This window comes from Cryptococcus neoformans, chromosome 8, assembly GCF_000149385.1.
Source record: "Cryptococcus neoformans var. neoformans B-3501A chromosome 8, whole genome shotgun sequence".
Taxonomy (NCBI): Eukaryota; Fungi; Basidiomycota; class Tremellomycetes; order Tremellales; family Cryptococcaceae; genus Cryptococcus; species Cryptococcus deneoformans.
Window position 1 is genome coordinate 70,158 of NC_009184.1, and position 19,884 is coordinate 90,041.

Sequence of the window (19,884 nt, forward strand, 5' to 3'; positions counted from 1 at the left end):
ATGAGGTGGAAGAATCGCCACACGAGTCTCAATACAACTATCAATCCATCGAAGAACAAGGCTCCCTTCATCTTGTCTTCGAATCTGGTCAAGTTGTTTTCAAAGCTACCTCAACAATTACTTTCTCGCCTCAATATCCACCTAAGACGTCATGGAATTATCCTCCAACACGGACGACGACCTTCGGGATGTCTTTAAACTCCTCTACGCCGACGACGACTGGGCGTTGACTTCAGATTCAGAGCTCGACGATAGTGAACAGTTGGGTAACGCAGATGGGTCTGAAATCGATGTTGCCGATGACGAAGAACAACATACCATACGGATCTATAGCGGGAGGATAACAAAGAAGCGATTATTTTCAGCGTTGGATTCCCTATTATCTCCGGGTTACGAGACCGACACAAAACGACAACGAATATACAACCCTCCTGCCCCATCAATTCCTTCTCTCATCCTTTCTACCCAGCCCATGCCCGCCCTTCCCCTTTCTAAAGTATACGCTCCATTTTCCGCATTAAGTCTCTTATCCCGACTGATGACTTTCCAACCATACACATATTCCCCTCAACACCCGCTGACTCTGTCGCCTGTAAGGGCTGCGATGAAAGGGTGGGTGAATGAGGGACGAGAAGGACTTAAATGCGACGTTTGCGGTGCAAGGTGGGGACTAGGAGGGCTGGAAAAAGTCAGAGATGAGGCGATGAAAAGTAATCTTGGAGAAAGACTGGCAAAGGGGTTCGAAGAACGCCATGAGAAGAATTGCGCGTGGAGAATATGTGCATCCCCAGGTATGTCTCTTTAAATTCTTTCGTCATCTCTTCTTATCTATGATTTCGCAGGAAATCTGTATGAACAACTACGGCATCTCGTTCACCCGCCCATCACCTCCTCCCTTGCTCCTCTCGCGTCTCATCTTTTATTAGAATGCCTCGCCCTCCCTTCCCTTCGTCTTCTGTCTCCTCTGAACCCTCTACAAGTCGAGCGTCTTGTCAGTCTCTTCAAACCTTCTTCTACATTCTCTATGCCTTCTCCTGCCACCGATGTAGCATCCCAGTTAGCCCTCTTCGGCTGGTTCCCTTACCACCCGAACTACCCCACAATACAGATCTCCCTCAACACTCCTTCCAGTCGAACAGAAATCGTATGCTGTCGTATATGCCATCGGCGCATTGGTCTCTGGAACTTTTCCAACGAGAAAGATGGAGTTAAGCGGTTTGATGTACTGAATGAGCACTTGGTTTGGTGCCCTGTGCGAATTCAAGATGGCGAGAAAGAGTGGTGGAGCGAATCGGGATTGCTGGATGGACAGAGCACACAAGCGAAGAGGATTGGAGAGGGTGGCATCAAGGGTTTGGTCAAGGTTAGCGAGAAAATGGAGAAAAGATCCTGGAGGAGATCATGAAGAAGGGCCATGAAACATGTTGTAAATTCGAGAGGTATTGGTGGACGGTCTATGCCTTAGTCACTGCCATCTTTAACCCATCCAGCCGGAGAAACATTGGGAATAAACGAACATTCACATGTAAAATCATTCCTAATGGCCTTCCGCACGAGGTTCAAGCTTTGACAGCTCAGCTCGAGCTCATAAGGCGTCTCATCATGGCATATCAAGTGATGCAAGAGGGGTGAAGCCACTGATAGAGTAATACATATTCACAGGTGTCATATCGCACAATTTCTTCCCTTGTCATCGGGTAAGAAAGTGATGGGATTGTAACTATACTTTACAAACGTCGCTATCAGTACAGCTGCTATCCAAAGTGGCCATGTCCTGGACATCCTGGGTACGATAATACAGCAGCACGCTCTTGACTGGATATACAATAATAGAAGGGCTTCATCAGCGTTTTATTGGGGGAAAGAAGGCGTCAAAGAAACACACCGCGGAGGTCGGAATCTTCCCCTGTCGGAGGACCCTGGGTCCAACCTGTACCACCATTGGACCAATTGTTGATTGTGAATATCATGCTATGCTCCGGTTCTACAAATTCATATCATGTGACACGTCAGTGCTCAGTCTCCAACAGAGAATACCTCGGGAATTTTAAATGTCATAAGACTTACGGTTCTCTGTAGGTGAGTCCTGCTTCGCACCATTGTAATACCTCGTTGTCGAGCTGGATAACCAAGCAATAGTGTAGTTGTTGTACGTCTTACGAGGATCATTGGTGCTTATGTCTGGGAAAGGGGCATTGGTGTGTGCGGAAGTTAGGCTATCGGGATTGTTGGGCTAAGTTTAAAGTGAGGTTCTTGTTAGCTTCCTCTCTTCCGAGTTTCCCGTTTTCGGACTCGCAAAAGACAAAGGAGGGAAATCCATACTTACGTCTCCGTTAGGCTGCAAATCAGAAAAGCTGTCAGTATGGAATCGAGGATCAAAAGAATGTGAAAATAACTTACAGGCCAGTTGCTGTACCAAACACCATCGGTATCAATCGTCGAGCTAATCACTTCGATATCAAGCTCATCGGCATACTGTGTTGCAATAGAGTGATTCAACCACTATCGGAATGCCGTTTGCATGAGCCATCCTTATCCAGAAAAAAGCAAAAAAAGGGGAAGACTGGTAGGAAAACTTACGAATGCCTGGCAAGTCCCATCCACCCCACTTAGCAACGCCTCCGTCTGGAACACCCCTTCAAACAAATTCGTCTCATTGAACGCAATCTCTGCACACTCCATGTTCGGACTCGCCGTCTGATCCTTTGGCACAGTCAAAACCAGATCCCCTGAATCAATATTCACATTATCCTTATTTCCCCAACACCTATTCCCATTCGCTGCGCCCCCTACATACTCTCCATCATTCACCACCCAACCCGCGGCCGCGAGACCATCTGTGGCGTCACCATCGGAAAGGGCGGAAAAGGTGTAAGCGAATTTGTAAGGAAAGTACTCGTCGTTGAGCGAGGAGATGGAGTAGCCGCATTTACAGTCGCCTGAAGGGTTGGAGAGAACGAGGTCGGTACCCATCTGAGAACCTTGAGGGTAAGCAGCACTTTGAGCAGATGAAGCACTTGCGGAGACAACACTAGACGCAGATGAGGCATAATCCTGATCCCCAGTAAAAGCTGATGATGCAGCGGCTGAAGTGGCGCTCGCAGCGGACGAATCTGTAGCCGACACAGTGACACCACCACTACTGACACTCGCAGCCTTGGCGGTAGTAGCGTCTCCTCCTGCAGCGGTATTGGAACCAGCGAGCAAATTATCGCCAATCACGCTCGTACCCGAAACGTCGCCTGAAGCAGCGACAGTAGCAGCAGCAGTAGTAGCAGCATCAGACGTACCAGCAGCTCGACAAGTGTTGGCAAAGGTTCCTCCCAGGTAAGGGAGGAGGGCCAGCAGAGTGAGGGCCGGCCGCATCTCTATTATTTGTCAGGTAGAGGTGAAGAGCGACGCAGCTGTTTCAGTGTCGTTTTCAGTGGGCTAGTAGGCCAAGACAGTGTCAACCTGGAGTGCAGCTTTGTCGTTCAACGTGGGTAATCCAGTACCGCTATAAACTGAAAAAAAAGTCACTTCATCACTTACTGTAGGTACAAAACTCGTTTGGATTATATATATGCAATCCCATCAAGACCCACTCGGCCCCTGTTTTTCTACTAATATCCCTTGAGTGCGAGACTCGGCGCGGCAAATCGCAGTAAAAAGGGGATGATCTGAAAGGAACTTTTATACGATATCGGTCCTTTCGTTTTTCTTCTTTTCCTCACCTCGGGGTACTTACTCGTACCTCAACATCGTGCATGTTTCACCGTCATGCCATGTTTGGAAGGGTGGGCGACTTTGTCGCGGTACTCTAGTCTCGGTTTGTGTGACTCTTGTGGGCAAAGATAGGACGAGATCGGAGTGTAAAGGAACAAGAAACGCCAAAAATGCATATGAATACATACCATGCAAAAGAATACGAACAAACATGTGGGCGCTGAAAAAAAAAAGAAAAAAAAAAGAATCTCATCTAGTCTCTATGTGTTTTCCAACACCCCCACTCGCCTTCTTCTCCTTCCCCAAAAACAACATGGTTCCCAACATCCAAAGCGGTATCCAAGCCACATAAAACCCCACCCACCCAAAATTCCCCAACTCTCTCCATTCCCTTTCCAAATCCACTTTTCCAAACCCTTGCATTGCCAATCCTATGGCCAACGGAGTCACCGCCAGCGTGACGAGGCGGGGCCATTTTCCAGGGAGACGGAGGTAGAGATGGGCGAGGAATGCGAGGAAGATGGATTGCGGAAAGTTTACCATTGCGAGTGTGGGGATGAGCGCGCCGTAGAGGAGGAGAGACATTGATTTCAGGGATTTGTGCGCCAGGCCGCAGGGGCGAGGGAAGAATAGGAACGTGGGGAAGAACAAGTAGGTCGGTAATTCGGTCACCCAAAGCAAAAGGGCTGAACCAAACGCAAAGGACATGTATACCAGCCCTTCCGACGGGGAGGGACAGTCGAATCCACCGACGGTCAAACTTGCGCCCAACAGAACCGCCGCAGGGAGGTAGTTGCCGACGGGGATAAAGTGGTTAGGGCTAGGGAGGAGGTAGAAGAAGTACGAGGCGTGAAGTCGTTCGAGGAGGTTGTTGAATGAGCGGAGTGTGGATTCGAGGGTGCGGCCGAGGGTGTGGAAGCCGTGAGGACCGGTTGCGGGGGTACAGTATAATGTGAGAGAGTCGATACGGTACCTAGCTGTTGTTAGTATTTTATTTTATTTCTCCTCCTTTTTTTTCCCGGTACGTACTTTGCGAGTGAACCATGTCCGGCACTAGCCCTGCCCAGAGCAGCATACGCAAAATGATGAAGCAAATGTTTTGCGCCAAGTAGGTACTTTCCCAGCCAGGCAATTCCGTGTAAAGGCTCATCGGGAATGTCGTGGTATCGCAAAGGCACTTGTCCGGTATACTGAGCGACTCTAGAAACGGTGTTGATCACATCTTGGTTAGGTAATCGACCGTTTGTGCCCTCTACACCACAGACTATCAGAATCTGTCTTGTAGAATACATGGGATGGGGCTCACCGTAAAAGACGCCAAGGTGGGAAAATGAGTGGCCGGGGTAATCAATGTTGAGACCGGTCCAAATGACACCAGAGAACAAGGAGTGGTACTGCTCCATAAACTGGGCAAGACCCGATTGGCACTCCTCTCCGACAACGAGAACAAAATCAAATGCCCAATGATTTTGGCCTAGCACCAATTGTCAGCTAAAGCAGTATGATTAAGTCAACAAAGAACCTGTCTGACCTCTTAGAAAATCTCCCATGGCTAGCAGCGTGGCCACCCCTCGAAGGTTCTCGCCTCCATCCCTCGATAGCCAATTTGCAGAGACCAAGATCGTTTCCATCCCTGTAGCTCGAGGCGGCGTGACGTGCGCATAGGTTGCAGTGGTGGTGTTACCGGTATGCAAGCCGGCCGCAGAGAACGCATTCTGAAGGTACTCGGTTCGTCTTCAAATGATCGTCAACTTTATCGTCTGTTAACGACCTAGAGAGGGAGCTCACTCTGTAAAAGTAGAGTTTGAACTTGATAATCGTTCGAGCTCGCCGAGGTATACATCTGCTTTGTGCACATTCGCCCAGTCAAAGTACACTGCAACCTGCGCTGGCTGAAGGGCATGCTCATCCACATATGTCCTCTTCCACAGCCCTTCATACGGTAGCGCTAGCAGCCAAAGGACGCCTATGAATGTCAAGGCAGCTCTGTTTTGGAAATGAGTGTCAGGCATCGGATGTGGCGCTGCGCGAAAGTGGTGTTACTGACTGTATCTTGGAGACGTTCTTCCAGAATATCCGGGACAGCTTTTGGCGGCGGGCGATTGTCTTTGCGAGAGCGACATGTTCTGCTGTGTAGTTGACGCTGTTTGGGTCCGGCGGTGGTGGTGGATTGCGCCTGCGGAACCGGGCGAGAAGGGACATGAGATAGAGTTGAAGACTGTCAGCGACAATGCACCGTGACGATCGGCCCTAGGATGCCCGACTGTCGGGAGATGGGTGAGAAGAGCGGGCAGGAGAGTCGATCGTGGGTATATGCTTATAGGCAATAGAGTATTTGTAATTGTAATCGCAATCGTACTGTAATTGTAACTGCCAGTGGCTGAGCGGTAGTCACCGTGCTTGGTAGTGCCGTCCCGGGGGGCTTTGCATGGCTGAGCTTGTCCATCTAGCTTTCAGCACGGCGCGGCGGCCGGGGGACAGATGTATAAACAGCCCAGTCATCTGATCCCGGCTGGCTGCAAGCGACGCAGACATCGTCATGTAATGAGCCTGCAGACTCTGACTGCGGATCGCGGTGAAGCCTTGCTGGCTTCTTGGCGGCCATCCACGCTCGCTGTCCATTCGGATTCCTCGTCGCTCTTCATCTTCACTCATCCACTGCAGCCGCAGCAGCGTCGACTATAAAGCTACTCGACACCACACCCACACAACCAGCGTAACCTTCCTAGCGTCCCTTGTAGCACCGCACTATCTACAATCGCCCATTCATTGGCATCGACACGACTCTTATACATCAAGACACGCCACAGCAAGGCATAGCATAGCGTTTGGTTCAGCGAGCGTCCGTCTTGTATAGTACACCACCCTGGCCCGTCCTTTGTCCTCTTCTTTTCAAACGGCAATCGGCAGCATTCAGCAGCATTCATTTTTTCACCCAAGAGCAAGAAACGCACGGCTTGTCGAGTCCCTTGAGACTGACAGTTACAAGAGTACCATGTGGAGAACGACGAAGCAATGGAGGCCTCCGCCTATACACCTCCTATTGTGGCTCGTCTTGGTCGTCGTGGTGGGACTCTTGACACCAGTAGATGGTCTGTCTTTCCCCCTGTCCTCTGGCTTGATGCTAAAACTTTTTTTTTTTCTCGACAGCCCGATCACCCCACCCTGCCCCTCTGCGGAGAGCAACAACAGCCACCTCTCACTTATCCATCCTCCCTCGCAGGCCTAAAAACGGGCTCGTCCCACGACACTCGACCCTTCTCCCTCCGCCACCGTCTACTCTCAAACATTCCGATACCCTCGTCCTTACCCTCGACCTTCCTGATCTCTTACCTTTTGAAGTAAAACTATTTGTAAAACCCTCGGAACACATGTTCCACCCTGATGCCCGGATAAAGCATGGGGAACAAGTTATTGGAGAATTGAGAGAAGAAGATTGGAGATTGTACACCGGTGAAGTAGTCCACCCGAGCTACATTGACAGATTGACCACTCTCCATGCTATTGGAGCTCACCAGCCGCTGTCCGAGAGGTCACAGATCCTCGGTCGAGCGAGCGTGATCGTTCACCATCCCGGCGATCTTGACGGACATGATGCAGTATGGGAAGGATCATTCACCGTCGGCGGAGAGCTGTACAATGTAGTGACCAGGGAGAATTATGAGAGGGTGAAGACATGGGAAGATGTCAATGTCCAAGGTATGGGCCGAATGGTCATTTTCCGGCAAAGTGACATGAGGCACGACCAAGGCACCAACAAAACAATACCTTCTTGTTCCCACGACTCATTGGCATTCAACGATCTCTCCAACCCCGTATTCAACACATTCTCCACCCATGATACCTCTTCCTACTCCTTCCTCAACCCTTTGGGCATGTTCTGGAAAAGAGACGATACCGGCGGTATGACCGGTTCGTCCAACTATATCAGCACGATCAACGATACCAGCGGTTGCCCCGATACCCAAAAGATTGTCTACATGGGCGTCGCTCTCGACTGCAACTACGTTGCCGCTTACGGTTCCCCCGACGCCGCCCGAACCCAAGTGCTCAACAACTGGAACCAAGTTTCAGCACTCTATAAATCAGCCTTCAAAATCTCCCTCGGTATCATCGAGCTCCAAGTACAAAACATCACCTGCCCCTCTACGCCCGTATCAGGGGAAGAATGGAACGTGGGGTGCGATGCGAACATTACCCTCGATACCAGATTGGGCGATTTCAGCGCGTGGAGAGGAGCCAAGGGGGACGATGGAGCCGGTCTTTGGCATCTGATGAGTGCGTGCCCGACAGACTCGGAAGTCGGGGTAGCGTGGCTCGGGACGTTGTGTCAGACGGATAGCTCGGAGCAGAGTTCCGGCACGGTTTCGGGCACGGGGATTAGTACCGCTACCAAGACGGAATGGAGTTTGATCGCTCATGAAATCGGGCATGGGTAGGTGTCTTGGTCCTGCCTTGGTATGTTTGCTGACAATGTGGGATAGGTTTGGCGCCATTCATGATTGTACATCAGGCTGCTCTCTCTCTGGCTCTTGCTGTCCCTTGACAACATCCACATGCGATGCAAACGGTCAATTTATCATGAACCCCACCACATCCACGACAGAACAAACGTTCTCGGGGTGTACATTGGGAAATATATGCAGTAATATTGGGAATAGAGCCGTGTCGACCAGCTGTATAGAAACGCCGGGAGCTAGAAGTGTGATCAGTCTACAGCAATGTGGTAGTGAGTTTCTCTTCCCGCCCACACACACTCCCTCCTTTTTATCAATCGTGGAACGTGCTGATGGAGAGATAGATGGGATTGTGGAAGATGGAGAGGATTGTGATCCGGGAGGAAATACGACTTCAACATGCTGCGACTCTTCCAGTAAGTTCAAAAGTCTCCCCATCCCATATTTCTAAAGTCAAATGACTAATCCCCTCGTTAAAAAGCCTGTAAATTCACCTCTGGCGCCGTCTGCGACCCTTCCAACTCTGCATGCTGTACCTCCTCTTGCCAATACTCACCGTCCAACACCACCTGCCGCCCGGCCGTGAACGATATCTGCGACTACGCCGAATACTGTACCGGCACCTCTGCGAGCTGTCCAGAGGATAAGACGGCAGAAGACGGGACAAGCTGTGGATCGGATGGGTTGGAGTGTGCGAGCGGGACGTGTACCAGTTTGGATAAGCAGTGTAGTACGGCGGGGGCAACTATGGGTTTGAGTGAAGCGTGTGGGCAAAGGGATGATACGAGCTGTGTGGTCACGTGTAAGGATCCGAATTCGACGTGAGTAAAAAAAAAAAGGAATAATGGCTCGGGTCGGGTCGAGAAGAGAGGTTTAACATTCTGTTTTTTTTAGGAGTTCTTGTGTGGTACTTCAAACCCCTCTTGTGGATGGGTCTCCGTGCGGTAAGTCCTCCAGTTGCTCTTTCTCCAAAAGAAGAAAAAAAGAAATTGAGAAGAGCACGTGGACTGATTATTCATTTCGTATCAGGTTACGGCGGCCATTGTTACAACCAGACATGTGAATCCGGATCATGGCAAGCTACCGTTGCCGCATGGTACAGACAAAACCTCCAAATCGCAATCCCAGTCACAATCATCGCCGGGTTGATCATCCTCGCCATCCTGTTTTTCATCGCGCGCTGCATCTATCGCTCCTGTTGCGGTCGTCGAGGTGCCCGTGCCGGTGGCGCCGCCCGAAATACAAAATACGTACCAGCAAACGGAGATGCGTACTATGGGCCCCCGCCAACCCAGTCGGGCGGCGGAGCGATGCCAATGTCGGCCGTGGCTGCGCCCCAACCGGCTTTGCAAAGGGGTTACGAGTCCCGTGCGTCGGTGGAACCGTTGATGGCTGGTTCCGGTTCCGGAGTTGGTGCGGGGTATGGTAGACCGAACACCGACTACGACCACGACCACCGTCAGGTCTATCCTCCCGGTCAGAGGTATTCGCAGGGGTATGGAGATACGTTTGAGGGACAAGGATACGAGTACAACCAAGCGCCGCAGTATAGCTCGTTTGCGCCGGGTACAGGTGGAGGAGGGGGAGGAGGAGGAGTATACGGCCAGACGGGTGGATGGGTGGATGATAGGACGTGGAATGGACAATATTATGGACGTCAGGAGGCTTATGGGAGGTAATCAGGAGGCTTATGGGAGGTAATCAACCCTGGGACATTTTTGGGTTTCAGAGAACAAATGTGAAGGTGACTGTTACGTAGTAAGGGGGTGTGAATATGATCTAATGGAAAGGACATTGTGATATTTTATAGCTGTGTATACATCATATCATCTCTTGCAACAATTGTAAACTGTAGTCATGGGCTGTCAAGAAGAATGACCCAAGGGGGTTTTACCATGCATTCCCTTGAATTGGAAACGATCCTTCTTATGGCCCCCTTGAAATCTAGTGTCCCGAGTCCTATCCATCCTAAATGGAACGAAGGATAGGAGTGTGGACACCAGAAGGTGTTTGTACGCCAGAAGGTGTAGGAGTCGGCACTTTGCCATTGTCGTATTCGTGGATGAAGCGCACAAGGTCCAACAATCGACAGGCGTAACCATACTCATTATCTGAATGTCGTTTTGAAATCAGTCTTCAACAACGCCTGAACCCAAAAAAAAGAATGGCAAGATCGCCGTATGATTGTAACTCACCATACCAAGCAATAATCTTAAAGACCCTATCATTCAACATGACGCTCGCAGCCGAGTCTACGATACAGCTATGCTGCCATCCCAAAAAGTCGCGGGAAACGAGCTCATCATCGTTGACACAAAGGACGTTGGCTAACGGACCAAGGCTGCTAAGGCCCGTAGAAGCCTCGCGGATAGGTCGGAAGAGTTCTTCTTTGGAAGCGACAGGTTTATTCAGGCGAACAGTAAGGTCGACCATGGAGACGTTGTCGACTGGTACACGGACGGAAACGCCTACAGAGAGAGGTCATCGGTTAGCAAATTGGGTCTTGAATGAGTCAAGCTGGAGATTCGATAAATGAATACGTACCTGTGAATTTTCCAGCTAGTTCGGGAAGGACTAGTTGGACAGCTGTGGCGGCACCGGTGGTTGTAGGGATGATGTTTGATCCAACACCACGACCTGGTAACATGTCTGTTAGCCGAGATGACTTTATTTAATACCTGATGTTTGGAACCCACCTAAACGACGGTTCTTCTTACTGTAACCGTCAAGAATGGGTTGGGAGGAGGTCGAAGCATGAACCTGAAGACGAGCTGTCAGCATTTTGAGGTGTCGGGCCAGTTACAGAACGTTGCTTACTGTTGTCATCATTCCAAACTCGATACCGAAAGCACGATTTAAAACCTTTGCCAGAGGCGCAAGGCAGTTGGTCTGGAGGGCGTCGATCAATAAACATTACAGCTGGATAGACTATTACTCACGGTGCAGCTTGCATTTGAGACAACCGACATTGAAGAGTCGTAATCCTTTCGGTTCACCCCAACGACGATTGTCTTCGCGTCCCTTCATAGCCAGTTATTAAAATGGTCTGATATGGGATATGGTAAAAGAACCTACTTTGAAGGTGCGGAGATTACAACCTTCCTCGCCCCACTCTTGATATGAGCACTCGCTGTAGCCACCGTAGTCATTTTCCCTGTAGATTCAACGACATACTCTACACCGGCGGACTTCCAGTCGAGCAGTAAGGGGTCTCGCTGGCTGAACAGCTCAATCCTTCTATCTTTATAATAGAGTGCACCGTCTTTGATAGAAAGGTCGTTGGCGTGTCTTGAAGTTCCATGAGTGGAATCATATTTGATAGCATGCAAGAGGTAATCAATCGAAGGAGCAGTGTGGTTAATAGCGACGACTATATGATGGGATTAGATTAGAACCTGATGATACTTTCTCCACGTACCAATAAGGTCATCTCTTTCCAAAGAGGCTCGGAAAGCAGCACGTCCGATACGACCAAATCCATTAATACCAACCCGACAAGGAGGGAAGAAAGAGTCTTGAAAGTGCGCTAGCAAAGGATTGGTCATCGCTGCTATTTGTTGTGTAAAATGATGTGGCTGTGAGAGGGCTTGCGGGAAGATAATTTCATCTTGTCATGAATGAACTTCCAAGTTGATTTATATGAAATGTATGGCCACCATTCGAGGAGAGTCAAGACGGAAGACGGAACGGCGCCGAAGAGGCAAAATGCGGGGCCCTGTGAAGAATGACCGCCGGCCGATAGATCGGCTTCACTTTATATTATGTAAAAAGCCGTTCTTTCCGTAGGAGCTTCACAAGCGCTTGGCAGCAGCTGCCGTTTCCGCGATCCGCTTCCGTATATTTTGCGATACATAATATCATCACTGCACATGCGGGGCCCAGCATGCTTTACTTGAACATAATACAGGAAGTTGGGCCGTAGTATCCGCACGTGTATCTGTAACCCTCTATCACTGCTGCACATGGATCGGACATCACACAGTTGACTCAAAAAGAATTAATTAACTAGTCCTCCGTCGTGCCAACACCGGAGAAAGTGACAAGTGAGGGGAAATCTCCGGTCTCCGCAAGTGAAGCACGGAGCAAAAAGTGGTTTTGCGGAGATTGCAATGCGCTGCTTATAAGCAAAAAGTAATGGAGGAGCTGGGAATTGAACCCAGTACCTCGTCAAGAATCTTTCGAAAAGAAGATGCTAATGACGCGCTCTGCCAAATGAGCTACACCCCCTTGATTAAAAACTGAAATATCATCTTTATTCTCTCATGACACAGTCACAAGTGTGTGTTCAAGGGGTGGGGGCCGGCGGAGGAGGGTGGAGGTTATTACAGAGACTGGCGTTGAGGTTTAAAACGAAGGTCACCGTCCGTTGTGCATGGTGGATCGTGATTCGTAAAGCAAGAGGGCAGGAGCATTATTTCTAACTGTAACTGTCTCTTGTCTCTTCAATCCCATCTATTCGGCGTGCATATCTGCGACTCATTCCAAGCGGTCAGCGTTCGTCTGCTGCTACTTTCGAACACACATACAACCATACAATATGTCAACCAGCTTAGAACTGTTCGTTGAGATGGGTCGACTGGCTTTGGCTGGTCAAACGGCTATGGTCGTGAGTGATCATAATTAATCAAAAATGCTATAAAATCACCAAATAATCCGACACTGGCTAGCTTTGGCAAAACAGACTGGTGGGTCAGGAGGGATCGGAAGGGCTATCTCTAGGTTATTTAAAAAGGTAGGATGTAATGTCATCATCCTCGGGTCAAACCAGGTGAAACTGGACAGCTTCGTCCAGCCTCTCGCTACCCAGGGCGGAGAGGCCTGGGGATATAGCTGTGACCTGAGAGATAGAGAACAAGTTGATGCGATTGTAAGCAAAATCACTGAAGAGCGCCCCCCGATTGACGTCCACATTAACAATGTAAGTTTTAAGAGAATTTGTCATCATGTCGTTCTTCATTGACGTCAGTTACACAGGTAAGCTTTGCAGTCGCTGCCAACGCACCCTTTTGGGAGCAAGACCTTGACAATGTGGCTTCGGTGATGGATGTAAACCTGAGCGGGGCTTATGACTATTACTCGTAGGTGGATCTTTCACTTGTCTTGAGTTGTGTCCCTTTCCTAACAAGATGTTATAGATGATGTGCCTAAATACAGCATGATGCAACGCAAGCCTCGCCCCACGGGGATTATCCTCAATATCTCGAGCATCACTGGTCATCAAGCCCATGTTCGAGAATTTTTTGAAGCTTCTTATCATACTTCCAAGGTTGGTGACAAGGCATGCATTTATCTTACTAGGGGGTGATTACCGAGTTCATTTTCACGCCGACTTTATGGTAAACTAGGTTGGAGTTGAGGGCTTCACAAACGTATTGCGTCACGAATTGGTAGGCACAAACATTCGCGTGGTTCACAACAGGCCCGGGACAACAAGAACAGAGTTCCATGCTCGTCGACATGGATAATATGACAGGGAAAAGACTGATGCCACCTATTCTGGTTCCTGTCCGTTGGCTGCGGATGATATCGCCGTCAGCTGTTTATACCAATGCCTTCAGCCTGAGAGAATATCAGTCGTGCTGCTGGAGACACTTGGAACGGCGCAGAGGAGTTTGTACTCCGTTGATCAGGAGTATGAATCGAGAAATGGGCAATCTGAATGTCGGAAATGGTCAGAATAAACCATTGTATCAAGACGTAAAGCCATCTGAATCTCTTATCCCATCTTTGAAAAAAGTGGTGTTAATGAAATATCTTGAATGCTGTGGCTTTGTAATCGAGTTATACGACCAGTTGACTAACGACAACCTGTCAGTCTGAGTCTGATTATCTAGACAAAAGTGAAATGCAACGAACTGTGATGGAGATGGTGAATGACTGGTATAAATGATCAAAAAGCAGATCAATCGTCCCTCTCGTTACATTTATAATTCCGGTAGTCACACCCAAAACGGTAGCGGTTTGATCCCGTATTTAATAATTCTTTCTTATGCCTATTACGATTACATACTCGTTGTGGTATCGACTATATCAGTAAATCGTGCGTCTTATAATTGTTAGTCTGTTAAATATTGCACTTGACTTGTCAGTCTACCTCCGGTACAGCTCATCAGCCAGCTAACGAAATCATGGAAAAATACTCAAACTGGAGGGTAAGTTAGCGTTAATCTCTTTACCACGTCAATTCTTGCTCTTACATCCTGCACTCGATTAGGATCCGGCAACAGGAATCCAGGTTAGTATTTTTCCCCTAGTACAAAACAGTAATGTTACTGACAATTTCACAAGCCATTCCTCCCTCCAGTCTCCCCTCGATCTGGCTCTTCATTATTCGTAGCCTTCCTCGCTCCCCTATGCGTCGTACATTCTCTCGTCAGGGGTGTCCTCCTCGCTGTACTTGGGACGTTACATGTCTTATTCGTGGACTGGCTATGTCTCTTATTCGTAAGCCTTCTGTCCAAACTGGGCTTAATTTCCATGTTTCGATATGCATTTTGGAGGTTTCGATCAATGTAAGCTGACTGTATTGGGATTATATTAGGTGCCCATCCCACCGCTGTATCGTGCCGTTAACGGGTGTTTGACGGCGCTGACTTGTAGATTGGCGTTGGCCCTTATGGGATATTGGTGGATCTCAACGGAGATGGTTTCTCCTCGACGAGGGTGCGTTTTCATGGATCTAACATGCTGAAGATCTCGTATTATCTTTCTCAAGTGATGGATGGACTGACAGTGGTGTGGATAGAAAGACAGGCGTGTCTCAAATTTCTAAACGGGCCCCGAGAAGGGGAGATCTAATCCTTGCAAACTGGACCAGTTATGTAGAGGTATTGTATTTGGCGTTCAGGTGTGTCATTCTTGTTTCAGAAAGTGTTCGCAGTGAGGTGTGTTGGTTAATCTAATATTGTGTAGACATAACCCTACATTCCTCCTCCCGGTTTACTCCAACGATATCTTCCAAGAACTCCCCAAGACTGGGCGTCACACAGGTACTGGCTCAGCCGCTATTAACACTCCTACGGCCGTTGTTCAGCCTCCATTCCTCGGCTACCTCCCTTACACTCTTACTTCTCTTCTCGCCCGTACTGGCCTCCCTCCTGCACAGTGTGACGTACCTCCCAACGGAGTGTATAAGACCCTCCGAGAAGCTAGGAGAAAGGAAAAGAGGCCTGTCGTGCTTTTCCCTGAGGGGACAACAGGAAATGGAAGGGCGATACTCAAGTTCGGGGAAGGGATTTTGGCGGAGGGAGATGTCGGTGGGGATGATGAAGGGATCGTCTGGGTCAAATTCTTCAGGTAAGCACCTGCTTATACCTCCACTTGTGGCTCACAGACGCTAAATGCATTTTTTTTTTTGGTTAGACACTCGCCCCCGACTGCTTTTTCTCCTAGCGCCACATGCCCTCTGCCCACCCCCCTCAAGCACCTCTTTTTCTCCCAACTGTACACCCCTACCCCCTACTCCCGCCGCTCCTTGCATATCCGGACCCTTCATCCCGCCGCCTCTCCCTCTTCGCCATCTTTCCTCCCTGGGGAGATCCTCAACAACCAGCCTGGGGGTTTGGATGCGGCAGGGAAGGATCATAAAAGTGTATGGAGGGAGGCCTGCGCTGTGGTACTTGCTGAGGTTGGGAAAGTTCGACGAGTGAAGGGGATGGGATGGGCGGAGAAGAAGGCTTTTCTGGAATATTGGGCGAGAGGTGGCAGAAGATAGGGGAGGTTCTATCCCGACGATCTTTGTTCTATGCCGTGTCTTGTCGTGTCTCGTCTTAGAGCTTTGCACTACTGTTACAGCATGATGGATGCCATTTCAGCTGCTCTTTCAGGACAAAGGCGAGCGGCCTACCAAGTTTTCTACTGATTCTTTTTTACTCTGATCAGCTCAAGGGAAGCCTCAACAACAAAGTTAGGCCTTCCCACGGAGCGTATGCTGTTGCCCTGCCTTATTCCTCGTGTCCTCCATCCTCCTCTACGACCATTCCATTCAACTCTAGCGTCAATCTCCTTAAACCAAGTAAGCATAGCTACACCTTTCAGATTCACCACTCAACATGCGGCACCTGACATTGGTACAACCAAAGATAAGCAATGATAAACCAAAAAATTGAAACATGTTCACTTATGTGGTTGTGAGAAGATTGATGATGGTGATGATGGTCGGGGGGTTCCCGGTCATAGAGGGTAGACACATTTTGTGACTGCTTATACAGCCATTCATCGTAAAGTACTCGACGTAAAATATAAGTTGCAAATAAAGACTGAAAGTCGGAAAGAGAATAGTTAGTTCTAATACCGACACAAATCAAGAACAATTGAATAAAGTTAGTTGTTTACGTTCTGGGCGGCCAATTGACGTAAATGCGTGGTGCGATTGTTGGCGGTTTATCCGTCGGTTAAACGACGAAGAATTGCCCGCAGTTCTAAGCTCGACACAAGCCCGTCGACCGCAGCCCACCGCACAAACTCCGAGGGCTCGGTGTTCGGTGAGCGATTTATTTATATATCGGTGAATTTCATATCAGATAAGAACCCCCGCTTCAACGAAAACTGAATGCCCTTTTCCGACAAGTTATTATTCATCTCATTCATCGTTCTTCTCCTTTCAATAATTCTATACATAACACCACAGCCTCAGTCTAAAGATACAATGCCAACAGCACTTAGGAACGTCATTGTAGTCGGGGGATCTTATGTGGGCTCTGTGAGTTGTCTCCTCCCGCCATAAATTAATAGGCTGCGGAGTTTTTCCCAAGCAAATGCTAACGTGGCAAAACTCTCGCTCTTCCTTGATTCGTTCATTAGAAAGCTGCACAAGAGCTGGCTGTAGTCCTCCCACCTACACATCGAGTACTTCTCGTTGAACCTCATAGTCATTTCCACCATCTCTTTGCTTTCGTGAGTTTTTTCTTGGCAGTCGGCGGTGTGGTGTCACTGTGCTTCTCTCGGAGTTTTGTTCGGTCATCAGCGTTCTTTCGGGATAAAAAAATGGTCCGCAAGAGCGTGCTGCAGAATGAGTGAAACCTCAATTCCTTCGCAGTTTAGTACCTCCAGTGTACAGTTCACACCCAGATCATGGTGAAGCAGGCATGCGAAAGCACGATATAACTTTGTCTGGTCACTTCGGGAATTGGTAGCATGTGTTCAGCTGTTGTTCTGCGGTGAATTCGCAAGGTTTAACAAGATCGCTGACCATTCAATTTGTTTTAAATCTCCTACAGCCTCGATTTGCCGTCGTTCCTACACACGAACACAAAGCTTTCATTCCCTTCACCTCCGTATTCAATGATTCCGCCATCCCTAACCCTTCTCTCCACGCTGTCGTCCGAGCCAAAGTCAACGCCGTTTACCCCACACATGTTTCCCTCGACCGAGCCTGGCAAGGCGAGACCGATATCTCTTATGATTTCCTCGCTATCGCTACCGGTACAAGGCTCCCTGCTCCCGGATCTATGCAAAGCGAGGACAAGTCCAATTCTGTAGAGTATTTCAAGACTTATCAGGAGGGCGTAAAGGAGGCTAAGGATATTGTGATTGTTGGAGGCGGTGCGGTTGGCGTTCAAATGGCTTGTGATATCAAGGAGGTCTCTCCTGAGAAGAATGTGACTCTTGTTCAGTCTAGGGACCGCGTCATGCCCAAATTTCACCCCAAGCTTCACGAGATCATCTCTAATCGCTTCAAGGAACTCGGAGTCAAGTAAGTACTTCCTCCCTGCTCATCATCTGTCGTCATTGAGAAACTAACAGTTTAGTCCAGCCTTGTCACCAACAATCGTGTCACCGTCCCTGCTGAAGGTTTCCCCAATGACGGCTCAACATTCTCCGTCGCTCTCAAAGACGGCACCTCCATCCCCGCGCAACTCGTTATTCCCGCTACCGGCCAAATCCCCAACTCTCAACTTCTGTCCACTTTACCTCCTTCCTCTACCGACTCTCTCGTTAACCCTGCCAACGGCTTCATCCGCGTCCGTCCTACCCTCCAATTACAAGATACAAAATACTCCAACATTTTTGCTGTAGGCGATATCGCCGACTCGGGAGCGCATAAAGCTGCTAGACCCGCTATGCAGCATGTGAAAGTGCTCGCGAGAAACATTGTAGCTATGATTGATGGAAAACAGCCCGAAGAGAAAATTGAGGTCGAGCCTGCTGCGATCCATATGACATTGGGGTTAATCCAAAACATTGTGTTTAGAAACCCTAACATTGCCACTGGTGACACTGAGCCTTTCTACAAATTCCGAGATGAGTGAGTGTTTAAAATGACAATTGCTCGATTGGGGATCACAGAGCTAACGTATGGATGCGACAGCGGTAAGCCTGATATGGGCATTGAAGATGTTTGGGCTAGACGCGGAGTTGTAGTCAACGACCCCAGCGAGTATTTCCTGTAAAACAATCCGAGATAGTTAGATTATTGGCAGTAAAATGTCAAAACCTCTACATTCTGTACTAGACTTATAGAGAAAACGAGAAATGATACATGGGTCTTCTTGCAGGATTCCTGGTCGCGTAGAGCGGAAGATGATCCATGAAGGTCAACAATGGCCGTTCAAGATAGCAAATGAACGAATAATCTGATGTTGCTAAAAAGGATGTTGCAATCGTTCATTTCATTAGATCTAGCAGATGATTAATAAATCATTTGATCATCTCTTCTATATTATTCTGTATCCGAAGCAGCCCCCACTGCGCCCCCACTCTTACTCCATCGCCATCAAAGCATCGAGTATCGAGCATCGAACATCAAAAGACCCCAAAGTTAAGCACCGTACCTCCTTTCCCATTCTTTCGGTTACCAGACCCTTATTTCCAATCCTTCCCGCTAACTTTTGAAACCAACCTTCCCTTCTACCTTTTTTTTTTCATTTCTTCTCAAGATCGGTCGGCGAACGAGGGAAACTGCATGGAGACGAGAAGAGCTAAGCCTACAGATTTGGTGGAGGGGTGAATGTTGGAGGGTGTGAATCTGAAGCTTTGTTGATTGGTGATGAAGGAGATGGTCGAAGGCGGATGATGATATGGAACAAAATCATTACTGATATAGGTTGTGGTATGTGGATGACATTTTCAAAAAGGAAGGGTCTTCCATTTGTCCACTTTCTGATGCCCGACTGCTGTTCGCCTACTGCCTACATTCACACGCACGCCTAGGGCATCACCATTTGAAGATTAGACCGTACATTATGCACTACGCGCACACTTTGCAATCGCGTCCATATACGCTGCATCAGCGATCAACATCACTTACTGCACTAGACACTTGCACCTATAAAGTGCAGGCACCTCCTTTCCGCGTTGACCATTTCATTTTTAGCGCTAGTCTGAGGCGTTCCATCCTTATTCGCATCACCATCGAGTGTGTTTGTTTCCCTAGTAGTTTCCTTCTATCGCCGGACGTGCCGTATTATTATCGTCTTTCATCTTCCCACGTGATTTCGCTTGATTTCTGCTTATCGATCCAAACGAGCGCCCCATCATTATTGTTGCCGCTGGAGGAGCAGAAGAAGAGAGAGGAGAACAAATATCTAGACTGTAGCAAGCGAAAGGCTTGAGCTGTCGGTGGTATGTGTTGTTGACTGGCAAATAATGATGCGCTCGGGGAGGCTCCAGCGTGGTCGTGGCCTGAGCGGGTCTGGGTATTAGCCTCCTTTCGCTGCCTTTCCCTCCGTCATTTCACCCCTTTCTGTGAATCTTTTTAGTCTTGCGAGAGTGGGGGAATAAG

At 48.8% G+C, this 19,884-nt stretch overlaps 8 protein-coding genes and 1 non-coding gene across 9 annotated transcripts; 5 read left to right on the forward strand and 4 right to left on the reverse strand.

Annotated features, from left to right (window-relative positions):
• Positions 1-151: 151 nt before the first annotated feature.
• CNBH0280 (hypothetical protein) lies at positions 152-1,405 on the forward strand (the record flags this gene model as incomplete). Its single annotated transcript, XM_768888.1, has 2 exons — positions 152-791; positions 843-1,405. The coding sequence occupies 2 exons, from the start codon at positions 152-154 to the stop codon at positions 1,403-1,405; spliced, it is 1,203 nt and encodes a 400-aa protein (XP_773981.1).
• Positions 1,406-1,720: 315 nt separating this feature from the next.
• CNBH0290 (hypothetical protein) lies at positions 1,721-3,366 on the reverse strand (the record flags this gene model as incomplete). The annotated part of the gene is made up of 6 exons (XM_768889.1): positions 1,721-1,815; positions 1,886-1,984; positions 2,068-2,233; positions 2,327-2,338; positions 2,401-2,502; positions 2,581-3,366. 6 exons carry the CDS (start codon positions 3,364-3,366, stop codon positions 1,721-1,723), a joined length of 1,260 nt encoding a protein of 419 aa, XP_773982.1.
• A 588-nt stretch (positions 3,367-3,954) lies between these two features.
• On the reverse strand, positions 3,955-5,907 carry CNBH0300 (hypothetical protein; the record flags this gene model as incomplete). The annotated part of the gene is made up of 6 exons (XM_768890.1): positions 3,955-4,678; positions 4,735-4,957; positions 5,012-5,179; positions 5,237-5,439; positions 5,494-5,691; positions 5,753-5,907. The coding sequence occupies 6 exons, from the start codon at positions 5,905-5,907 to the stop codon at positions 3,955-3,957; spliced, it is 1,671 nt and encodes a 556-aa protein (XP_773983.1).
• Positions 5,908-6,700: 793 nt separating this feature from the next.
• CNBH0310 (hypothetical protein) lies at positions 6,701-9,841 on the forward strand (the record flags this gene model as incomplete). The annotated part of the gene is made up of 7 exons (XM_768891.1): positions 6,701-6,797; positions 6,856-8,140; positions 8,190-8,434; positions 8,507-8,578; positions 8,644-8,983; positions 9,057-9,106; positions 9,192-9,841. 7 exons carry the CDS (start codon positions 6,701-6,703, stop codon positions 9,839-9,841), a joined length of 2,739 nt encoding a protein of 912 aa, XP_773984.1.
• A 289-nt stretch (positions 9,842-10,130) lies between these two features.
• CNBH0320 (hypothetical protein) lies at positions 10,131-11,707 on the reverse strand (the record flags this gene model as incomplete). Its single annotated transcript, XM_768892.1, has 8 exons — positions 10,131-10,273; positions 10,358-10,630; positions 10,707-10,799; positions 10,859-10,922; positions 10,980-11,051; positions 11,102-11,183; positions 11,238-11,532; positions 11,581-11,707. The coding sequence occupies 8 exons, from the start codon at positions 11,705-11,707 to the stop codon at positions 10,131-10,133; spliced, it is 1,149 nt and encodes a 382-aa protein (XP_773985.1).
• A 590-nt stretch (positions 11,708-12,297) lies between these two features.
• Positions 12,298-12,389, reverse strand: CNBHt170. The gene is given in 2 exon segments: positions 12,298-12,334; positions 12,352-12,389. It is a non-coding gene; the product is annotated as a tRNA-Ala (tRNA).
• A 310-nt stretch (positions 12,390-12,699) lies between these two features.
• On the forward strand, positions 12,700-13,627 carry CNBH0330 (hypothetical protein; the record flags this gene model as incomplete). Its single annotated transcript, XM_768893.1, has 5 exons — positions 12,700-12,768; positions 12,844-13,080; positions 13,137-13,240; positions 13,317-13,389; positions 13,508-13,627. The coding sequence occupies 5 exons, from the start codon at positions 12,700-12,702 to the stop codon at positions 13,625-13,627; spliced, it is 603 nt and encodes a 200-aa protein (XP_773986.1).
• A 663-nt stretch (positions 13,628-14,290) lies between these two features.
• On the forward strand, positions 14,291-15,876 carry CNBH0340 (hypothetical protein; the record flags this gene model as incomplete). Its single annotated transcript, XM_768894.1, has 7 exons — positions 14,291-14,314; positions 14,377-14,397; positions 14,451-14,606; positions 14,704-14,825; positions 14,878-15,009; positions 15,075-15,458; positions 15,525-15,876. The coding sequence occupies 7 exons, from the start codon at positions 14,291-14,293 to the stop codon at positions 15,874-15,876; spliced, it is 1,191 nt and encodes a 396-aa protein (XP_773987.1).
• Positions 15,877-16,809: 933 nt separating this feature from the next.
• Positions 16,810-18,553, forward strand: CNBH0350 (hypothetical protein; the record flags this gene model as incomplete). Its single annotated transcript, XM_768895.1, has 5 exons — positions 16,810-16,863; positions 16,965-17,057; positions 17,381-17,856; positions 17,917-18,408; positions 18,472-18,553. 5 exons carry the CDS (start codon positions 16,810-16,812, stop codon positions 18,551-18,553), a joined length of 1,197 nt encoding a protein of 398 aa, XP_773988.1.
• Between the last annotated feature and the right edge of the window lie 1,331 nt (positions 18,554-19,884).